The 20,887-nt window shown below is 49.4% G+C and overlaps 7 protein-coding genes across 8 annotated transcripts; 5 read left to right on the top strand and 2 right to left on the bottom strand.

The window, feature by feature from the left end:
* The first annotated feature begins 1,258 nt into the window (after positions 1 to 1,258).
* PV06_04732 (uncharacterized protein) lies at positions 1,259 to 3,586 on the top strand. Its single transcript, XM_016405659.1, has 4 exons — positions 1,259 to 1,644; positions 1,714 to 1,794; positions 1,847 to 2,603; positions 2,655 to 3,586. Exons 1-4 carry the CDS (start codon positions 1,561 to 1,563, stop codon positions 3,374 to 3,376), a joined length of 1,644 nt encoding a protein of 547 aa, XP_016263865.1. The 5' UTR covers positions 1,259 to 1,560; the 3' UTR covers positions 3,377 to 3,586.
* A 204-nt stretch (positions 3,587 to 3,790) lies between these two features.
* Positions 3,791 to 5,643, top strand: PV06_04731 (uncharacterized protein). Its single transcript, XM_016405658.1, has 2 exons — positions 3,791 to 4,199; positions 4,552 to 5,643. The coding sequence occupies exons 1-2, from the start codon at positions 4,120 to 4,122 to the stop codon at positions 5,156 to 5,158; spliced, it is 687 nt and encodes a 228-aa protein (XP_016263864.1). The 5' UTR covers positions 3,791 to 4,119; the 3' UTR covers positions 5,159 to 5,643.
* Positions 5,644 to 5,786: 143 nt separating this feature from the next.
* Positions 5,787 to 8,623, bottom strand: PV06_04730 (uncharacterized protein). The gene has a single exon (XM_016405657.1). The coding sequence runs from the start codon at positions 8,603 to 8,605 to the stop codon at positions 6,167 to 6,169; it is 2,439 nt and encodes an 812-aa protein (XP_016263863.1). The 5' UTR covers positions 8,606 to 8,623; the 3' UTR covers positions 5,787 to 6,166.
* A 103-nt stretch (positions 8,624 to 8,726) lies between these two features.
* Positions 8,727 to 9,746, bottom strand: PV06_04729 (uncharacterized protein). The gene is made up of 2 exons (XM_016405656.1): positions 9,412 to 9,746; positions 8,727 to 9,322 (listed from the first exon to the last, which is right to left on the bottom strand). The coding sequence occupies exons 1-2, from the start codon at positions 9,590 to 9,592 to the stop codon at positions 8,820 to 8,822; spliced, it is 684 nt and encodes a 227-aa protein (XP_016263862.1). The 5' UTR covers positions 9,593 to 9,746; the 3' UTR covers positions 8,727 to 8,819.
* Positions 9,747 to 10,171: 425 nt separating this feature from the next.
* Positions 10,172 to 11,927, top strand: PV06_04728 (uncharacterized protein). The gene is made up of 3 exons (XM_016405655.1): positions 10,172 to 10,240; positions 10,425 to 11,813; positions 11,861 to 11,927. The coding sequence occupies exons 2-3, from the start codon at positions 10,556 to 10,558 to the stop codon at positions 11,890 to 11,892; spliced, it is 1,290 nt and encodes a 429-aa protein (XP_016263861.1). The 5' UTR covers positions 10,172 to 10,240; positions 10,425 to 10,555; the 3' UTR covers positions 11,893 to 11,927.
* Positions 11,928 to 14,582: 2,655 nt separating this feature from the next.
* PV06_04727 (uncharacterized protein) lies at positions 14,583 to 16,411 on the top strand (the record flags this gene model as incomplete). The annotated part of the gene is made up of 6 exons (XM_016405654.1): positions 14,583 to 14,945; positions 15,031 to 15,180; positions 15,241 to 15,370; positions 15,451 to 16,099; positions 16,158 to 16,291; positions 16,392 to 16,411. 6 exons carry the CDS (start codon positions 14,583 to 14,585, stop codon positions 16,409 to 16,411), a joined length of 1,446 nt encoding a protein of 481 aa, XP_016263860.1.
* A 2,449-nt stretch (positions 16,412 to 18,860) lies between these two features.
* PV06_04726 lies at positions 18,861 to 20,667 on the top strand. Of its 2 annotated transcripts, none has more exons than XM_016405653.1 (2): positions 18,861 to 19,951; positions 20,026 to 20,667. In XM_016405653.1, exons 1-2 carry the CDS (start codon positions 19,119 to 19,121, stop codon positions 20,075 to 20,077), a joined length of 885 nt encoding a protein of 294 aa, XP_016263859.1. In that variant the 5' UTR covers positions 18,861 to 19,118; the 3' UTR covers positions 20,078 to 20,667. The 2 variants fall into 2 exon arrangements, with proteins under 2 accessions (XP_016263859.1, XP_016263858.1); XM_016405652.1 differs by having other exon boundaries at positions 18,861 to 20,443; positions 20,537 to 20,667.
* Positions 20,668 to 20,887: the final 220 nt, after the last annotated feature.

Below are 20,887 nucleotides of genomic sequence, written 5' to 3'. Positions count from 1 at the left end.
ATTTTAAAGTTGACGAGGCCCATATCGTCCATTGTTTGGTGGAATACCGGCCCTACTGTCTGTCTTTCCATGGTCTCCGGGTGCGTGATAGCCGGGCCTCAGGACTTGTGGGTATCTGGATAAGGAGGTCCACTGCCAATCATGCTCGGACCTCGTCAGCATCCACTGACAAGTGCAATTTCGAGGATGAACAAATGGAGATCAAGACGATCTCATCCACGCAACTTGAGGCCGAGACACTACTTGGAGCCTGCGAGACAAACTATTCGGCAGATCATGCAACCATGCAACCATAATCTGGCTTGGTGAGACATACATAGAATTTTCTCATCGATCATTTACAGATTGGACGACCTCGTGGCAAATGAAGGTAGTTCATGTTACTCCTGATCTGTACAGTATACTGCCGTAGTGAGTCTTGAAATGCAGCTCATAAGTCCGAGCTTGTTGTCCGTTGCCCACCACACATTTATTGTGCAGTGTACAGGAATGAGTGTGAAGAATGAAGAGCCTCATGCTGTACTCGGACGAATGTCTGTATCTCTTTGCTGCTCATGGGTTGCTTAACATCAGAACCGATCCAATGCCTGAGAAACTGGTATCCAACTGCTCCAAAGCCCTGGTTCCTGGTATGAACATGTCACTCTTTATCGTCTGACTCTTTGTTCATACTAGATACCCCATATGCCTCCCAACGTTGACTTGTAACACTTGCACAGTGAGATCTCGATACTGCTGTATAGCTGCTATATAGGAGCGGACGTGATAGGCCCTTCAAACCAAGGTATTGAAATGAGGACATCATCTTCATGTAGTGTTCGTTACTGAAGATCAGACTCTCACACAGTTCGACCCGAGCAAAAACACATCAACACTGTATGCGTGGTGTGGAAAATCAGGACGCGTGTCGCCCGACCAAAAAAAAGGAGCGGAACGAGAAACAGATCTGTGGAAAAGGGGGGATGGCCAATGGCAATTCATCGGCAGAGTCTGAGCACTCTTTACGGGTAGCATTGATGGCACACGAGTACGTGGACTCACACAGTACCTTGTGTTGTAGGGGGTGATTGAGTGGACGCGTGGGCTTCCAGCGCTCGTTGCGATGGCCACAAAGGGATGCGAACACGAGCAGAAGGTGTTTGGACCATCCGGATTAGGCGTTGCCTGGACCTCGACTAGACACTTGCTTGAACCGCCGTCAACTCCGCGACTCTGAAGGGCTGCGTGGCGTCGACACACGTTTGTACAGTAGTTTGTCGCCCGTTATGATCTTCAACCCCGGGTCTTGCAATCCCATCCATCCCTGAATTTGTTTCGCTTCCTTTCTCTTCAAGCAACAAAAACAACACTTCACAGTTGTAGAATCCAGTCGCAGGTTTCGTTTGCTGCCGACTGGTGCGTGGTTTTGTTTCTCGCACTCTTTCAGTCTTTTACCTTATCGTCCTTCGTTCTTGCCTTTGTTCGGCAAGGGCGGATCATTTTCAACGCCTTTTTGTCCGCCAGGGTCACTATCTCCCTTGTTCTCAACCTTCGTTTCGATACCTCACCACATTCGTCAGAATGAAGGGCTTCACCGCAGCTGCTTTGGCAGGAGCTGCGCTTTTCCTTACGGCAAAAGCAGACGTCGATCCTATTGTGATCAAGGTGCGTCCGACTGCGCCGACCTCCCTAGAGACGACCATTGCGATATACTGACTGTCCTGCGACTTTTAGGGCTCCAAATTCTTCTATCAAACGAATGGAACTCAGTTCTACATCCGAGGCATTGCCTATCAACAGGATTACCTTGGAAATGTAAAACTTCCTGGCATTTCCTTTCACGCATTCCACTGACAAGTCACTTCAGGGCACTACCGCTGGATCATCTGGTGGTAGCAACAGTTACGTTGACCCCCTCGCCGACTCTGCCGCTTGCAAGAGAGACATTCCCTACCTCCAACAGCTGAGAACGAACACCGTCCGTGTCTATGCGATCGATCCTACGAAGAACCATGACGCCTGCATGACCGCGCTGGCTGACGCTGGCATCTATGTCATTGCCGATCTGGCTGCTCCTGGCCAGTCCATCATTCGAGACAGCCCATCGTGGAATGACGACCTCTACGGCCGTTACACTTCGGTAGTGGATGCAATGGCAAACTACACAAACACCCTGGGTTTCTTTGCGGGCAACGAGGTCTCAAACAACAGCACCAACACCGATGCAAGCGCTTTTGTCAAGGCTGCCGTCCGTGATATGAAGGCATACATAAAACAAAAGAACTACAGGCCTCTGGGTGTCGGCTATGCGACGAACGACGATGCAGACATCCGCGAAAACTTGGCCAACTACTTCGACTGCGGCCAGTCTTCCCAGTCAATTGACTTCTGGGGTTACAACATCTACTCTTGGTGTGGTGATTCTAGCTACACGGAATCCGGCTACGATGTGCGCACCAAGGAGTTCTCCACCTACAATGTCCCTGTCTTCTTTGCCGAGTACGGTTGCAATACGGTCCAGCCTCGCAAGTTCACCGAGGTTCAGGCCTTGTATGGCGACCAAATGTCTCCAGTCTGGTCTGGTGGAATCGTCTATATGTATTTCCAGGAAGCGAACAACTATGGTCAGCAGAACGTGCTCCTCCAAAATCTTCTACGGCTAATGTTTTGATTAGGTCTCGTCAGTGTCGACGGAAACTCCGTCAGCACATTGGACGACTTCAACTATCTGTCCTCCCAACTGGCCTCGATTGATCCCACAGGAGTCAACTCCGCGAGCTACACCCCAACCAACACTGCCGCCGCGGCTTGCCCAACTGTTGGCAGCGACTGGCAGGCTTCGTCGAATCTTCCTCCTACGCCAAACGAGCAGCTCTGTGACTGCATGTTCAAGGCTCTTAGCTGTGTTCCAGACAATGTCTCTAACGACGGTGTTGGTGATTTGTTTGGCGTGGTATGTGGTCTAGGTCAAGGAACTTGTGCTGGCATCACGGCGAATGGAACTGAGGGAGTGTACGGGGCTTATGCCATGTGTAACCCCTCTCAACAACTTGGATTCGCACTAAACAACTACTACCAACAACAACTGTCTGCTGGTAGCGGCGCATCGGCTTGTGACTTCTCGGGATCTGCGAAGACGCAGTCCCCTGTCAACCCAACCGGCACTTGCAGTAAACTGATCAGCCAGGCTGGTAGTGCAGGCACTGGCACCGTCACATCGCAACCAAGCGGCACCGGCAGCTCTGGATCTGGCTCCGGCTCCGGCAGCGGTGGCAGCTCAAAAAGCTCCAGTGCTGGTATGCCTAGCTTTTCTACACCTGCCCATGTTGGTCTCCTGCAAGCCGTGTCCTTCCTCGCTGTTGCATTCGTGTCCGGTGCGGGCATGATCTTGTTGTAGGTGAGATGGGGTTGTCACAATATCGAGTTGTTTCTTTATTGAATCATGTTCATGGGGGTCCCCGACTTCTCTCTGGGTGGGCTTGGGCACAATGCACAAGTTGTCCATTCAGGCATGTAATCTCGAGGCATTGGAAGCCGGCTAGCGTTGCGATTGAATTGTTTAGATTTGTAGCTGAAGAAAATTGAATCCCCTTTGATATACATTGGACTAGACTTTTACTTTACATGTTTTTATGACAGTAGTCGCAGTGATGCTTTGCAATGCGTGCAGTTGCATTGGATACTTGAGAGCCTCGTGAGCTTCTCGTAGCCTTGGGGGGGATCGGGTAAACCTCGGCTGACATCAGGCCATGGTGGGATTGAAGATATCCAGATCATCACAACGGAACATCACTTTGTGAAAACCAGACAAGAATCCTGGTACTCGCCCATGTAGGCATCGTGCCTTTCGAAGCAGTTGACCAGTTACGTTTTGAATATCGGACATGGTTTCGAACAGGCATCGGTGCTTCTGTGTTGCCTGTTGAAATTGGGTGCCTGAAGTGAAATATATTATCTTTCTGTGGGAAATCGCATCTTGAAAAATATTCGGGTTCGAAAACCGGCTGTGGCTCTCACACACATACAAGCCCAACGTATCACCACTCCCTGTGCACTCTCATTGCGTGCAGTGTATTATTACTCGTTCTCTTTTTCCGTGAGACTTCAGAAGCCCGCCGAAACTCGACCAGGACAACAGACATGTCGATCACATACAACGTCCGAGAGCTTTATGGAGGTGCAGTGGCATTGGAACTGCCCACGGAATTTATCGATTCAAGGTAAGATACTCTCTCCCCCACTTCCACCTACCATAGTCTGCAACGGCTGCAAAGAGTACTGTACACGGGAGGACTTGAAGAAGAAGAAGAAGAAGAAGACGAAAAGGACATGTGGTACCGTGTACGTCTGTCAAGAGTCTGTCCGCTTTACACCGAGTGGGCATGGCATTGTGTCTTTTGGTCGAGAAGAGACACTCTTCGTCACCACTGGGCTCTCGTCCACATCGCCCGCAGTATGGCCATGTCAAACATACTGGTATTCCCCTGATTCTGCAGACATCTCTCTCGCTGGATTTCCAACACGTCCCACAACCCAGAACATTCGCTGACAACCCCACCCTCCCCAAAACAGTGATATCCGTCAGATCCCTGACCACCAAGAAGTCTTCCTCTCCCCCACGACACTCATGTCAGTGATTTTCGAATTGAACGACTACGTCCAACCGATCCCACTCTCTGGCCAACAACAACAAACCCCGCAGACAAACGGAGCGTTGACACAACAAGACTCCGTCGACGTCGACGCCGCAAAGTACCATTTCACGGACGTGATCGCGCCACCGGACACGTTGGCGTCGCCACTCCAGAACCCACAGAAGATCTCCATGCGCCACGCGAGTCTGTCTGGGTTCCCGACGTTCGTGGTGGCGGGAAATATCAATAGTGTCGAGTCGAGGTCTCGAGGGCCGCCCCCGTCCACGTCAGGTGATGGTGGCCGTCAAGCGCTGGCGGCGTCGTCTTCGAACCCGACCCAGAGTATAGTCTACCAACTCCAACTGCTGGTGAGAATGAAGAATTACGCCACGGACCTCTGTGTGCGGATCAACGTACCGATGAAGGAGGTTGCCCAGGATGACGGCGAGGTCGCGGCCGAGGTGGGATTCGCCAGGGAGCTACTCGAGAGGGTGGTGGCGACTCTGGAAGTGAGAGATTTTGGACTCTTTGGTGCTGCCGCATGAGATGGATGGAACTTTCCCGGTGGCACGCCGATCCTTCAATGCGACGACAACACAAGGAGGGGAAATTGGAGGCAAATACGAAACAAAGGGATTGCAACGGAGGATAGTGGACGGGGAATTTACAGTATCGGTTCTAAACCAACTCGAAAAAAGACGACAACCTCCTTTTACAACGAGCCGGTGAACATGGCAATGCGCGAGGAGAGGGAAACTCCCCCCAAAATAAACCAAAACCAAAATGAACAGTACTGAGATTATTGAGACACGCACAGACCGAAGCGGTGCTTAGCGCCTGGCATGGTGGGCTACGCAAAGAAGGAGGTCATGGTATGATATATGGTCGAGTAAAGGCGGGAAGATATAGCCCATTGAGATCCGACGAGAATGGCAAACTTGGAAAAGAGGACCACACATCTGTTGTTCCGAAAAGAGTCCATTCCTGGTCATACCGTCCTAGATAGGTAGTTATGTAGGCAATACCAAACATTGAAACGTTACCATCGAGAGACGAGGTACCATTCTCCTTTGCTTCAATGTCGGCTCGCGAATCAGACAATCTTCTATGACGGGGGTCAAGGCAACTCTTGAGGTATCGAAGAAGAAAAACTCGACATTCTCAATTCTCAGTATCTAGGGACCACGGCTACCGACATTCAACTAGTCCCATAAGAAGTCCCCATTGTTCCAAAACAAAACTGTCCATAGAATTCATGTCATGTTTCTCCGAGTTGGACATATCCAATCTTTTCTGGACCAATGTACAATGTTATGATCTTCCCCGATGCAATGCAATGCGATGCTGTCATCAATTTTGATCTTGGTCTGGTTTCCCGATATTCTCCAACCCAATGAAACCAATTATTAGCATACAACAAGAAATCGACCAACGCCCCGTCATCATGGAATCGTGTGTTTACACAGCGTGGGTGTGTGTATGTTGTACAGGACAAATCCAAGCTTGTCGATTTCCAATTCCCCATCCTTGACCCTCGGTGGTCGGTAGTCAACTTAATCACTCAACTCGACATAGTCAATCATTCTTCCCACGGTGCCGGTACTGTCACTCCCTGCACTCATTCTCGAACTGGAATTCGTACTCTCTGTGCTGCCTTCTCTTTTCAAGGGACTTGCCATCTTCTTCCGTGGGCTGGCTCTGGGCTTCGGTCGTACCTGAACCAAACGACCTTTACACCTCCCACAACGATGCTTCTCCGGGTCAATGCTCTTGCTGTGTCGGCCGTACTCAGCGCCGCAGCCCTCGTCTTCTTCGATGTTGAGAAAGGCCATTGCCGCCGAAAGGTCTCTGCCGGCACACACCCACAGGTACTTGTGGTTGATGACGTAGCTGTGCTTCGTGGTGACCTCGGCTTGACGCCAGATCTCGACATCACTCCTCCTCAAATGAGACGTGACTTTCGCAGCCCACTGTTTGAACGAGGCTCCATGTGGCTGGTCACGGACGTTGCTGATCATGAAGTTTGTCAAGTGACAAAACTCGTGAGCAACCGTGTTGACGAGGCGATCCTCACAGTCGATGATCTTCTCGGCAAGTTCGATGCTGGCAAAGTGCTGAACTTTCACCCCGGGACCGTTGACCTCTCCACCCTTGACTGGTGACCCGGAGACCTTTGTCACACTTCGCTTCCAGTTTGCTCGGCCTGCTGTCGATCGAAGCGTCTTGGACCATATGATTTTCACTCCGCCGGTGCTTGCAGCTAGCCTTCCGAGTTTCGAATCAGCCACACCCAGGTCGAGTTCGCTCAGAAGGTCAATGGCGAGTTGGACCTTACGACTGTCGAAGTCTCTCTTTTTGGCCAGCGCGGCTCGTTTCTCCTCGGCTTGACGCTTCTTTTCCTCCTTTTCGGGGCTCTTCATGGGTGACCTTCCTCTGCCTGTTGCTTTTCGAGGCGACGTGCAAGGGCTTGGAAGAGAGTCTGAACTGGACATATCTTGGTCCTGGTTGTCTTTAGAGTCGGACCAGATCTGATACCTAGCAAGACCAATTTTCCTTGGAGATGTTGTCGGAGCTTTCTTTGGAGAGTACTCGTCGTTCCACTCATTAACCATGTTATGGTCCCAAAAAGCATCGGTACTTTGACGATGAGGTGACCGGGGGATAAATTGTCGTTTGGATGGAGACAACAACTTGGAAGGTGACTTCAGTTTGACTGGGGACTTGGGTGGTGTTTTGGGTGGTGTTTTGAGTTCACTGTCAGCTGGAATCTTTTCAGATCCCTGATCTTCCATGTTATCCATCGTGCTTCCAATAGCAAACTGAGGAGTATCTTTGAGACTAGGCTTCTCAGATGGTGCTGTCAACCTGACCGGGGGATCGAAGACATTAATCGTGCTTGTGACCGCAAAGGGATCCTTGGGACCGAGAAATTGAGGTGAGTTCATCCGCTGAATCGTGGTTGATGTTAGGTTAGGTGAGTTGAGAGGTGAAGTAGTTAAATCAATTACTTCTGAAGTTCTCTGTTTCGCCTCATCTGTGTCCTCACACAGACGCATCTTTCTTAGGGCATCGACTAGTCCACCAGCAACTTGGTTTTCTTTCTCAGAACCCGTCGCCTCATTATCAGCATGATCTGTGCGTCGTACGCTACGACGACCTCGGTGAAGCCTCCTTCGAGGTGATGCTCGTGAAGGTTGTGGGCGGGAAGCGTTCCAATCGTCATCTGCCTCAGATGCTGAGCTTTCATAATAACTCAAGTCTGCATCGTCGTCAACGATGAAGCCACTAAGATCGGTATCGTCATCTTCGTCCTCTTCATCCATGGAGCTTTCAGCGTCGTCATTACATCGTGCCTCCGAGAGCACAAATCTGCTTGCGACATTGCCTCCTGCTTTATGCTTCCCAGATCTCTCTGAAGCCGATTTTCTGGCAGCCTCTGTTATACGTGACATTCTCGACTTGGACGGTCCGTTATCGCTCTGCAGACGTTCCGTAGCCCACACCAGCCTTGAAACCGGCGGATCCTCCTGGTCCTCCTTTTCTTCCATCGCCAAAGATTTCAGTGGTAGCAGCAAAGAATCAATATGCGCTAACCTAAGACTTTCTTGGGGGCTTGCGCCTGATCGACGATTGTTGGAGCTGAGAAGTACCTCCGTTGTAGACGAATTTCGGGGAAGAGCAGGAATCGCATCGACAATCGACATCGCTTTCGAAGACTTGGTCCGTTTTGCGGGCGACCGACCGGGAAGTTGATGTGATCCTAAGTTTCTTGGTGGTCCTTGATTGGTGCTACACACTGCAGTGTCCTTCTTTTGCGGTGATTTTGCCCCATTCGTCGCGGCGGTAGTTTTTTTTCGCGGTGATCTTCTGACCGACGCGTTGGTGCTCGTGGCCATGAGTGGTCGAGGAGCGACAATGGCTGTGAGGTCGGGTAAGTCATCATCAGACAGGTATAGCGACATCTTGTACGTGTTTCCGAGTTCACCATTCATTCAACTACTCATCCTTTGCTGTGTAGGGAGTATCTTGTTGAATTGCAGCCCCGATGTAAAGCCGGTGATGTATTTACAGTGCATCTCCGTGGCAACCAAATTTGATCACGTGCACCATTGCTAAACACACCTTGCCCACCTTTGTAACGGTGACGACCACGGACTATCAACTACTTGTTGTATTTTCGACAAGAAAGATTCGTAGTCGGACCCTTCAAGCAAGCTTTTCGATCGCACAGACAACATATTTGCCTCCGAACGCGTCGACAGTGTCACCTATCTTGCAGCTTGGTTCCCACTCGAAGTCCTTGCCCTGCGCCATTTTGGGTAGACTATCAATTCTCGTCATGTTTCCGGCCTCATGCTCGGTGTTCCAGCAAGCTCGTCCTTGATCCCATTTCTCTCTCCTCGCGCAGAATCCCTTCGCTCCTACCGGCCCTTCTTCCCCTCCCTTCAAGCCCAAGAAGTCACCTCCCACTCTCCCAAGAAATGTCTTTCCGTCCGTGCTACGAAGTATCCATGCAAAGGCAAAGGTGTCGGTAGATGATGCAGATAAGGTCCTCCAGACTTCTTCATATGGAGTCAACTGGTTGGTTTCGGGATTTACCATGCTCCCCGTCTCGACGCTGTCCGTGGCTTCTGACCCAGGCTTGAAGCTACCTACATCAGGTTCCGTGTATCCCCTCGAATCGATCCAATGCGTCCATTGGCAAGTGACTGGCGAGAAGATCAGTCAGATGCTCGCTCTCACATCGGGCATGCCGCTTTGTGGCCTTTGCAAGTTGCTGGAAGATACTTGGACTTACGAGGCTCTTGAGACAAGATGAGTCTCTCTCCAGCCATCGCCCAGTCGATAGATCCATCCGACTTTGTAATACGAAGATCGACATACCAGCCGCCTACACTCATGACCAACGTGTCTGTGGGCTCCGACGGCTCTCCAGGCACCCAGCGTATACTGACACGGGTAGAGAGTCGGGACGACATGGCTGGTGATGTTCTGGCAGCGTATTCAAACCCTCAAAGTCTACCAAGTCAATGTTTTCGTGCAACGGCTGATTCTCTGTTGTCTTGATCTACGATGATAGAAAGTGCAGTCCTTGGGTAGATACAATCATTGACGGCGTGGCAGCTGCACATGTCTAGGACCGTGTCGAAGCTGTTGCATTTGCACACACATGTCACGGGCATCTCCGAAGTAAAAGCGTCGCTTCATCATTCCCCTTGCGGTTTAGTGTCGGATAACGATGGTCAGAACTCACATAGACCTTTAGTCACCAACGTTATACATCAATTCCTCTTACGTTCACTCATTTCTCTCCTTCTCCGTTGCGAGCACGACAGCACCCTTTGAAGATGATCAGATCCAAGAGGTGTCCACTCGCGACTTCTGCCCAACAGCGCCATCTGCCAGAAGAATGACGCCCGCGCCTCGATCCTGGAACGGATGCTCTCGGTGCAAGAAGCGAAGGCAAAAGTGTGACGAATCGTCCCCTAAGTGTGCCCGCTGTGTGAGAGACGGAACAGATTGTATATACGAGAAACGACTCAGGTTTGGCGGGCGGCCTTTCGTCCGGTCTCGATTTGGGTCCTGTCTATCACAGCGGGGTTCCGAAGATGGAGCTCGAAGAATTGGTATGTTTGCAATCGCCCTGGGTCAATTCATCATACCTTCCCGCATGGTGATGCTGGCGCAATGTCTGGTACGAGTCATACGGGAAGTAACTTGATATATTGATTGTGGACCATGTTCTCGGCCGAGGATGTTGCGTTATCATCTTTCATCCGCTCATATTGTGTATACTGACCATGATGATAGCTATATTCGATGGGGGATTCGTCTACTCTTCAAACCGCTTGACACCTGTGGCACCCGCTCCACCACCCGACGCGGAACTCGACTCAACATCAGACAGCTCCTTCTCGTCCAGTCAGCAGCAAGCCTCCTCAATGCAGTCAACCCAGAATCTCAATAGCAGTGACTTCGATCTTGCTATTCCTATGTCTGTCGATCCATTGTCCTTTATGGCCCCAAGTGACCGTCATTTGCTCCAATACTTCATGTACAATGCTTCTCGGGCACTAGCAACCCATAGCTTGGTACATCAAGAAGTCTGCGAAGTAATACTCCCCATGGCTGTCGTAAATCAGGCTCTACTTCATGCAACACTTGCACTTGCAGCCATTCATCGAAATTCATTCATGTTCAACGCTCACAATACGCTGGGAGACAACGGAAAGGACGATGTGGCTCATTTCACTACCACTAGTATCGCACACTTACGAAGAGAGCTTCAGAAGCCTGCAGGAGATTCGCTAGGTCCGAAGCTAGCGACTATCCGCACTTTGTTTTTGTGTGAGGCCATCTCTGGCTCACCCACCCTCAGAACATGGAGATCCCATTTCTTAGGAGCAAAAGCGCTTTTCTCGTCAATGGAATGGGAGAGGGGTATCCAGGATATTAAGAAAGATCCCTCACTTCCTTTTCTACGTCGATGGTACAATATTACGGAAGCGCTTGTAGCCCTCACACCCGAGGGTCTAGCGGAAGAATCACCGGACTTCTCGGGGCCCCGTAGCCTATGTGGTCCAAACGATTCTCAGACATGCATTGACGCATATACTGGCTGTACTGATGACCTTGCGGGCGCTCTCAGAGAGATAGGTGCACTTGCACGGGAAAGACGTCGTCGGACCAAAGGCCCTGGCCTTCGTCCCCAGCTTTCCGAAGCAGAATTTCTGCGCATGGCTGATAGACTCGAGATGTTGATTCAAGGCATGATCACCCGTGACAGATCAGGAACAGCAGTGTACAATGTTTCAGGACCACCTGGTCTATCTGTTAAAGAGTTCGAAGAATTTCTTCTTTGTAACGAGGCCTACCAACACACTGCACTCATACATATTCATCGACAAATACGGCTGCTTTCCTCCGACTCTCCGCTGATTCAGGATTGCGTCAAGAGGATTATCGACTGTGTTAGCAGGATTAAACCTGCCGCCACACTGTCACCACTAACGTTACTCACCACTCCACTGTTCACTGCTGGATGTGAAGCTCGTGGCACCGATCGTGGTAAAATTATAGTGCTGTTGAAAGAAATGTACAATCACCTGCATCTTCCTAATATGAAACGAGCCTTGGAGGTGCTGGAGGACTTTTGGTGGGCATCAGCTGATGGTAAAACCAGCTGGGAAAGCTTTTCAAGTACGTTCAACGTCTTTTTCTGAATTCTTGTATTGACAAATGCTTAGCTGCACGTGGCTGGGACTTTCTGCCATACTAATAATGCCTACATGGTCGGCGGGATTCTCATGAGTCTCTCCGCGGCACACATGGAGGAACGCGTTCTCGCAGCGGACAAATCTGCACTGATCCTTACGTCTTCTCCGGCTCAATATTCTCCATTTGTAAGCCGTTTCTCGGCTCATCAGACGTTAGCACAATTGGCTTATTCCATTGCCGACCTTGGAGAATCAGATATGTCACTGGCAGACACACCGCACAAACGATAGCCTGTGTGCCAAAGCACCAGCCATATCCTATTGAAGATTCGAGTCAGTCAACAAGCTCGGAAAGCGATACATGGGTTTACTTACCAACAGCATCTGTCCAGTCGTAAATGTACCATGGCACAATAAAAGCCGACATCTGTCCCGGTTATTGGCAAAAATTCGACCGAACACGATCTGGACTGCACTTACGTTGATGACCACTGAGTAAAATGTGATGACCTCGATGGCGTGTTCGGGGTAGCTGTCGACGATATATGTTGTTAATGTCGTATTGCCGGCCTGAAGTCCAACAGCGAAAAGGAAAAGGGCGACCTGGCCAACGATCCAATGCCAACCCATTTGCACCGAAGCACCCCAGACGGCCAAGCCAACGGCCGACAACAGGGCACCAGGATAACCAAGCCAAAGTCGCATCTCTGGGGTACGTATACCACCATTCCTCTGTGACAGACGAGTTACAATGTGGTCGCTCAACCGTCCAGAGCAGAAAAGTTCTGCAAATATAACGCCGATCAGAGGTCCAGTAAAAAATAGACCTTGGATCTGGATTCTGTACTCAGAGTACGCAGCCGGAATCATTGTGAGGAGAGCGACAATCCTCCAAGCAATTAGCATCCACTTCGTGTGCCAGGTGAAGTGTGAAAGGAACATACCACCAATAATGGAGAAAAATGTAACCACAAACACTTATAGCAAGTCTGGGATACGCCCAGAGCTTGCAAAAGGTTATCAACGTCTCCCATGGCTTCGGATGTGGTACACCTGGGATTTTGCGAATATTCTGCGCTGTGGTCAGCATTTGAAGTAGTGGGAGAGATTCAGAAATATCTCACCAGCCAAGGAAGTTTTTTGGTCCTTTGGATGTCAAGTGATGAGTCTCCCTCGGATACTCCACGTTGGCGTTCATATTCGACGACAACAGTACGGGGGTATTGCGTTTCTGGCAGGAAGAGCACCTCCCAGACGAGAAGAAAGGCGAATGCTATCGTGACATGATAAGCCACCCAATATTGGTTGACAGTGGCTATGAATCCGCCGACTGTGAAGAGTCAAAAAAGACCAATAAACGAGATGCGAGACACGTACGGAGTCCACCAAGTACACTCCCGATGTTCGCCGACATTGCCCACAAGCCAATACGGAAACCTCTTTCGTGCTCCCAAGAGATGTCGTTGATGATACTCAAGCCAACGTTCGCTGCTGGGCCAGCGGCGAAGCCTTGGAAGAACCTCGCTGCCATATATTGGCCAATTGATTGGCCTTTGATGGATGTGCAGCCACTTGCGAGCACTGCAGTTGAGGTTGAAACGATGGTGACAACTCGACGTCCGTAAGTTTCAGCTAGCGACGACGTCACGAGAGGGCCGAAGGCGAGACCAAAGGCGGATATGCCGAACGACCAGTTCACTTGGTTGTAGGACGCATCGAACTGCTTTTCCAACAATGAAAATGATGGAACAGGAGCCGTTGTCAAGTATGTCAACAGGAAGTAGAAGAAGCAAACGATTGCAATGATGTTGTACTTCATGATTGTCGACCAGTTCAGAGGGTCAAGAACATCGTTCGTCGGGGTTGGCACCCGTGGCTTCACAGCTGCTTCTTCGGACAATCCGTGAGTGTTGTCTCCAGGAGATGAGGTGCCAATACCGTTGTCTTGATCAAACCCCCCATGGCCGATGGTCATCTTAGAAGACATAGTGCAGGCAATTGAATAGGGCCTTGGTCAGGAAGTTCTCATTTTGCGGCGACGCGTGGCACTTCCCATGGACCTCTATATGTACCTTCTCGCGTGGACACTAGCACGGCTTGAAGTCTAGATAAGCAATGTCGCTTTCCACTAGATCCTCCTGGTGTCTATTCCGCTAGTACGAACAGACAGGGTGGTCAATTCGTCGTGATGCCAAACCCAACAGGGAAACTTGGGGAGATGCCATCAAGGGCCTGCTGAGTCCAAGTGTTGATTGGTGTCTGTTCTGGATGGATCCCTGGGGGTTGTTTTGGCACTAGTTCAAACGGAGAAGGGCGAGGAGATGGACGAGATAACGACCACAACGATATGAAATCAATGTTGAAATACTATTCTCAAACCATTGTTCGACCGGGATCTTTGCCGAAGTCGAGACTATAGTCTGTCGCCTCATCTTTCTCTGTTCAGCCATTCCGTTGCTCCAGCATTGTGAGTGTATCACCGACAAGGCTTCGAGCAAGTTGTGTCGCTCTGAACTTCCCCTTCTGACGAGACAAATCTTGTCAACGAATCCATACGAATTTCAAACTCGTCTCAAGTAACAGTCCAGTCTATGGTCCCAACTTATATATATTTTGAGGTCCATGGTACATGTCCAGTGGGAACGACATTGTCCAGCGTGGTCAATGGTCTGATGCTCCTGGGTGCCTTTGAATCGAGTGACTGAAGTCGTACACTGAGCATTAAAGAAGCAAAGTCAACACCATCATCATCATGCTCATCATCGGAGCATTGTGGCTTCTGCCATATCTACTCATTATTGCCGGTCTGATCAACACCGCACTCAAGATACGGTCGCCGTTGGCCAAAGTACCCGGTCAATGGTACACAAACTTCACCTCATTGGTTCTCAAGTACAAGGAATTCACTCACGGACGACGACTGTATATCCATGATTTACACCAGAGATACGGCCCTGTAGTCCGCTTATCCCCAGACGAAGTCTCATTCGCCACTGTCGATGCCATCAAAGAAATTTACATGTCCGGAGGCAGTGGGTACGACAAGACTCCTTTCTACTCTCTCTTCACCCAATTCAACACAAGGACCTTGTTCTCGACCCTCATTCGAGGTGACGTATGTACTACTACCACCGTGATTGCTCTGGAGATGTATGTCTCTGGAAGTTGGTTTATGACAAAACTGACAAAATCAACCACAGCATAGCTATATGAAAAGATATCTAGCAGATCGATATGCCAACAGCAACGTCATGAAACCTGATATTCTGAGTGGGATCTCGGAACATGCCAAAGATTTTCTGAACCAATGTACAAAGGCATGCATTACACAGGGTTATGCCGATATATATGTGAGTTTGGGGGAGATTCATCGCTTTCTGGAATGTTCACATGCTGAATGAAATAACAAGGTCTACCTTCATTGCTTCGCACTTGACGGCGTGACCCATCAGCTTTTCCATCCACGCGGTACACATGCAAACAGAGATGAAAAGGATTACCGCTTGATGAAGGAACTTTCCTACCACGACAGCCTGAAAAGTGAGTATGATCGAACCATCGCCGTCGGGGCACAAACATTTTCCAATCTCGATACTGATTGATCACACTTTTCTGAACAGGCAACGTCGCGCTCTACTACATGCCGTGGGCTTCGGACATTATTCATTATTTCAATCCACCCAAACCGGCACCGTTGTCGAACGAATACGTCCTGGGCGCGAGTGCAACTCCCAACCCGTCTCCGTTCAGCCTCTTGTCCAAACTACAAGCTCAGGCGAAAGCGACCAACATGCCATCATACGCCGTGCCTGCAGAATGTAAAGACCACCTGGCTGCCGGGGTCGACACCACGGGCGACGGGTTGTGTTTTCTGATGCATCATCTTTCGTTGCCGAATCCCGAATCGCAGCGCGTACAATCACTCTTGCGCAAAGAGTTGATTGAGAATCCCGCGACCCCGTTCGACCAATTGCCCTATCTGGATGCGGTCATCAAAGAGGGTCTCCGGTGCTTCCCGCCGATCCCAATGTCGTTCCCTCGCCACGTCCCACAGGAGGGCAGCGTCATAGAGGGCTTCTTCATGCCCGGAGGCACGATCGTGAGCTGCCAACCTTATACGATCCACAAGGATCCCAATGTCTTTCCTGAGCCGCTTCAATTCCGACCGGAACGTTGGCTCAACGACGACGATGACGCCCAGGCCGTCGCGGAAAGGAACCGTTGGTTCTTTGCCTTTGGTGTCGGCGGGAGAGGTTGCCTGGGAAGACAGTAAGTTTTTCTCTTTGGTCGTTAAGAATCATGAAGCTGACTCACGTGGTTTTTACAGCCTGGCGATTGCAGAGATGAAGATTCTTCTCCGTGAAGTATATTCCAAGTATCGAACGACAGTTTCATCCAGGATGGACAGCGATATGGAAATGGAGGATCAGATCATTGCCAGTCGACCTAAAGGGCAGTGTTGTAAGATTGTATTTGAGAAAATTTAGTGCAGACTAGACTAGTACTCCGCACCTTATTGTAGTGATGAAGACTGCCGTATATTGCTGCTCTTAGTTTCCAGTGATAGCCATTGCAGAGTGAGGACAAAATGGAATGAATATTCACCTATACTCTCCCAATATATACTTTTGTCTGTTTCGGGGTTGGTGTGGAAAGCAAGATCACGTCGGCGGCGAAGGTGAATGAGGTATAGTATATATAGCCTAGTGAATAGCCAGTCCTGTCCTGGTTTCGCGTCCCACACCTCGACACTGGTAATTGATCTTCATCAGGTGGGATCCCTCCCCCGAGATCAGTGATCTCCTTTCTCATAGTCTCCTGCTTCACGGAACCTTCTCGTCCCATGGCCCGCGAATCTCGTCAAGTAGTGGTGGCCTGCCCCTGTGAACACCCTCATTTCCGCGAGATGGTCAATGTGAAGGGAAAACTTGGCAAGAAACAATAAAGGAGACCTAGTCTACTCCTCAATCTTTCTACAATCCAGGGGATGCCATCGACTAAAGGGACTTTATCATGCTTCCCCGAAGATTGCTTTGCACTCTCAAGAGTTGTTGCAGTGCAGTTTTTCCGCATGGCAAAATGAACAATCACATTGAAACTTACCGATACTCAAATAAAAAATCCTCCTAGCTGGTCCTAACTGATTGACTGTATGGAAGAGGCACGGAAATACTGTAGTTCGAGGAGTCTGTAAATAAGCCATAAATTTATGTCGGCAAATGCACTACAAAAATGCATGCTAGCGCTTATGTTCTCATTAGGCAAATATGGTATTGCGTTTTTAGATGGGAATAAAAGCTATCTCTCGAAGCGAAAAACTGGATTATCCAATGAAAGTATTCGGCGCTCATAATTATTCAAAGTAAAATTTGTTGGCTCTCGTAGTATTCTAATGTTAGATTCGGAATGTCTTGATCAATGGTGAATGTGATTGATTTCCGACAGTTGAACTGTATTTTTGCTTAGAATTGATGACTTGAAAATACTAGGTATTACGTTTAAGGAAGTCAAGAAGGTATAATGATGATATTTCAAGTGCTGAGTTCCAAGAAATAATTTCAAGACGAGGCTTTAAAAGCGTAAAAAGCTTTCATATTGCCACATAGTGACATTCTCCGCGGTGAGCAGTTGATTGAAAATTGGTCGTTGAATCTTGTGTGATCACTGTAGTCCTCCTGCAACTGTATTTGCTTGCTATATTAACTTTAGAACCAAAAGTTCCCTCGGCCAGTCGAAGAACCTCACAAATGCGGTTGTTAAACTTGGCTGAAAGTGATTCGAGTTTCTATAACAGGAGTAGACGGGGGGAAGCACTCAGGTAATTCAACCTCGAACTCAGAGGTACTCTGCACGTAGAGACTCTTTCCCTGTTAAAAGTCACCGCTTAGTTACTCTTGCTGCCTGACACTCGTGCCCGACATTCACAGGGTGTCAGATCAACCCTGTAACTAGGACTTCATTACACACTTCTTGCAAAACTTCATTCATTGGATGTCTCTCTATTTACTTCTTGTTCATCAGCCAACTGCTAGCATCCTTGGCAGGATCCCCTGCTTTTCTCTCTACAATATCTTGTCGTTCTTTTAAGCTAAAAGTAGTATGGAGCCGTCAAGCTCTGTTGATTATCATACTACCATTCCATCACTGCCCCATATAGATCAACTTTCCTATAAAAGTTAGTGGATCCACCAAGAAAGTGATGAAAATGGTGGGGGCCAGTTCGTTTGAATACATAACTATCCAGCTGCTGGTGTCCAGAGAGCGTCAAGAAGCCAGATTCGCCCGAGAACGTTGCCAATATCGTCGAAGATGGCAAGCACGACACAGAACCCTGGAGCAATTGAGGCCGCAAGATCCCTCCCTCATGTTCTATGGTGCGAAGACTAACTACGAACGAATATTATCCGGCATGGCGTTAGTCTTCTCGAACGCGACGATCTGCCAGAATACGCACTTAGATACAATCAGTTTGCACCGGAATTGAGCGATGCTAGACTACGAGCCCGGGCCGGCGCCTGGCCAAAAAGTATACCGATTACTTCCCAGACGAAGCAACCTCACAGAACCTGGCAGAGGACTGTCAAAAAATGCTCGAGGTGGCCCTTTGGCAAGGTTGGACCGGACACGCACCACCGTCGAGGGCCCTGGTTTGTCGGGTTCAAGTGCACTAGTGTATCACAACCATTACGAATACAAGGTCGAGACTGAGATCGATGTGCTGGTCCCAGTCTGGTCAGTGGACTATGGACTAGTTACCACTGGAGATCGAGCCTTCCTTGGCCCATCTGTGTCCATCTTTTCGGCAACGCAGTGACCATTGGGAATGACTGTTGGATTGGTGGGGGTACGATCGTTCTACGTGGTGTCACCATAGGAGACGGATCACCCGACAGTGTGGTGACGAAAGACATTTCGCCCTTCAGCTGTCAAAGTCATAAAGAGTGTTGCGCGTGTAGAAGAGCTCGAGTATATATCATCAACGATATTGGTTCAACCACAGGACTGTTGAACCGAATACATTTGACGGCGGGGATAAGGAAGAGATTGCGGTTATTTGAGCTCAATATATAAAGGTGTCTCGAGACGCACCATAGAAAAACCAAATGCGAAAATCCTCACGTGACATTTGGCCTCACCACCAATTTTTGAGCTTCCAAACATCATTGTCTACCTCGATTCAACATTCACCAAAAAGTACTTCTGACGTTCACCCATTGAACATTCATATGCATCTTTGCCAGAACCTGAGATCGGAGGCTAGTGACTGGCTGCACTCGAGCGACGAGCCATGTCCCATGGACTGGGTGAAAAGCTGACAATTATCCTAACGACATCTCCTACTCCGTCCATACCATCTACAGAACTGATCAGTGGCGTTCTCCGGTCTCTTCCTCCTAGCTTGTCTACTGTGCCAATAATCATTACCTTCGATGGCTTCACGGTATGCCAAAACGACAAATACCGAGATGGACGATTGAAGAAAGGCCAAGTGCCCCTGCAAATGGCAGAAGCTTATCCTGCGTACATTGCAAATGTCAAACGACTTTTCTCGCACCCAGATGTTCCAGTGGTCCAGGAAGCTGCATCTGAAGCCATGACTAGCAGAATCGAAGGAGAGCGGTGTGTGACATTTATTCAGCATCAAACTCGCCAAGGGTTTGCATTGAGTGTTGTGAGTGCGCTCAAATGTTGTTCTACGCCTTTTGTCCTGGTGCTACAGCACGATTGGGTTTTTGAGATCGAACCACCAATTCAGCAACTACTCACAATATTGCAAGACGAGCCCGACGTAAACTACATCACTTTTGTGGCAAGGCATTTCAAGCGATACGAGCTGACGATGGGCAATTCAAACGTCCGGCTTCGTGCTGTCTTTGATGCTGCCAAAGCCATGAGGCATGGTTCAGCATGCGACTCAGATCTTATTGCCAATCTCCATTTCTACGACAGACCGCATTTGGCTTCGGTGACCAAGTACTATGAGATACTGGATACGTTTCCGAAACTCCGCAAAGGAGACTTTTTTGAGGACGCAATCGGAACCAAATTCTCGTATTCAATCAGCAATGCTTGCTCGAATGAGGAAGCTGTTCAGGCGTGGAAGAGAATCGGAACCTGGATGTATGCTCCTGACGGCGGTGCCTCACGAGGTGTCCGTCATACTTCTGGACGCACTACATTGACAGAGGAACTAGAGAAAGCTCGGAAGCAGGCGTATATCACGGAGAATCATCTGGCAAAGCTTGAAGGCCGTCAGCCGCGACATGCTGCTCCACTCATTAACGCACGCAGTTCTGAACATCAGGCGTGACGCAACGTGGGCCTGACACACAAACATTATCTCAATCTACACCCATCGTCAATTTCGTGGGGAGATAACATCGAGGCAAGTCCGGCGCAGGATCTGGGACCTCATATCGTCCTGTTTGACTTTCACCCGCATAGCCGTCGAGTTTCTGGCCGGAAAGAAGATCCTAATAGGACAGCTTATTGTGGACGATGCAGTAAAGGGCTAGCAACCACCACAACTTACGTGACGTCTACAATCGATGAAAGCTTAATGCGGAAGGGCATTTTGTGGTCGCCGCAGACTCAATGTGTCAATAAGTGATGGTTGGTGACGCCGAAGTGCAAGGATCTCCCGGACCACATCATCCGTAATTTGGCGAGATCTCAAGGCTTGACAGATGCACTGACTCTATGCAGGTCATGAGCTTATATATACGGGCCAAAAAAGTACAAATTTACAATATTCCACCCGTGTATTTGATACGCAGTGGCGACGTCGCGATTGCTGTAATTAGTCCCTGCAGTTTCAAGATCAGACCAAAGCTGACCTCCAGATCACCTCCATTGTGTATTTTCAGGCAACAAATCAGCAGTTATGCCTGGCTACCGTCGCCCGCTGACCGTTGCTCCATTCTTTTCTCTTATCAATGGAGGAATGTTCAAGAAGACCTTGTCGTACGAACTATCCTTGTTATAGAGCATAGGAAAGCGCCGTGCTGTCCTTTTGAAGCACTGGCCTGTCGACCCATTTGTGTGTCGAACCCCGGC

The sequence above is a fragment of the Exophiala oligosperma genome (assembly GCF_000835515.1).
Source record: "Exophiala oligosperma strain CBS 72588 unplaced genomic scaffold supercont1.4, whole genome shotgun sequence".
In the NCBI taxonomy this organism is placed as follows: domain Eukaryota; kingdom Fungi; phylum Ascomycota; class Eurotiomycetes; order Chaetothyriales; family Herpotrichiellaceae; genus Exophiala; species Exophiala oligosperma.
The sequence above is the reverse complement of the archived record's forward strand: the minus strand, read 5'-3'. Positions and strand labels throughout refer to the sequence as shown.

Bases quoted from the DNA above. Each gene is read 5' to 3' on its own strand.
- PV06_04732 (XM_016405659.1), top strand. From the start codon at position 1,561: ATGAAGGGCTTCACCGCAGCTGCTTTGGCAGGAGCTGCGCTTTTCCTT. The intron at 1,645-1,713 runs GTGCGTCCGACT...TGCGACTTTTAG, and splicing joins TCGATCCTATTGTGATCAAG to GGCTCCAAATTCTTCTATCA. The intron at 2,604-2,654 runs GTCAGCAGAACG...TGTTTTGATTAG, and splicing joins CCAGGAAGCGAACAACTATG to GTCTCGTCAGTGTCGACGGA.
- PV06_04731 (XM_016405658.1), top strand. From the start codon at position 4,120: ATGTCGATCACATACAACGTCCGAGAGCTTTATGGAGGTGCAGTGGCA. The intron at 4,200-4,551 runs GTAAGATACTCT...TCCCCAAAACAG, and splicing joins ACGGAATTTATCGATTCAAG to TGATATCCGTCAGATCCCTG.
- PV06_04730 (XM_016405657.1), bottom strand. From the start codon at position 8,605: ATGAATGGTGAACTCGGAAACACGTACAAGATGTCGCTATACCTGTCT.
- PV06_04729 (XM_016405656.1), bottom strand. From the start codon at position 9,592: ATGTCGTCCCGACTCTCTACCCGTGTCAGTATACGCTGGGTGCCTGGA. The intron at 9,323-9,411 runs GTAAGTCCAAGT...TCTTCTCGCCAG, and splicing joins CATCTTGTCTCAAGAGCCTC to TCACTTGCCAATGGACGCAT.
- PV06_04728 (XM_016405655.1), top strand. From the start codon at position 10,556: ATGCAGTCAACCCAGAATCTCAATAGCAGTGACTTCGATCTTGCTATT. The intron at 11,814-11,860 runs GTACGTTCAACG...ACAAATGCTTAG, and splicing joins CAGCTGGGAAAGCTTTTCAA to CTGCACGTGGCTGGGACTTT.
- PV06_04726 (XM_016405652.1), top strand. From the start codon at position 19,119: ATGTCCCATGGACTGGGTGAAAAGCTGACAATTATCCTAACGACATCT.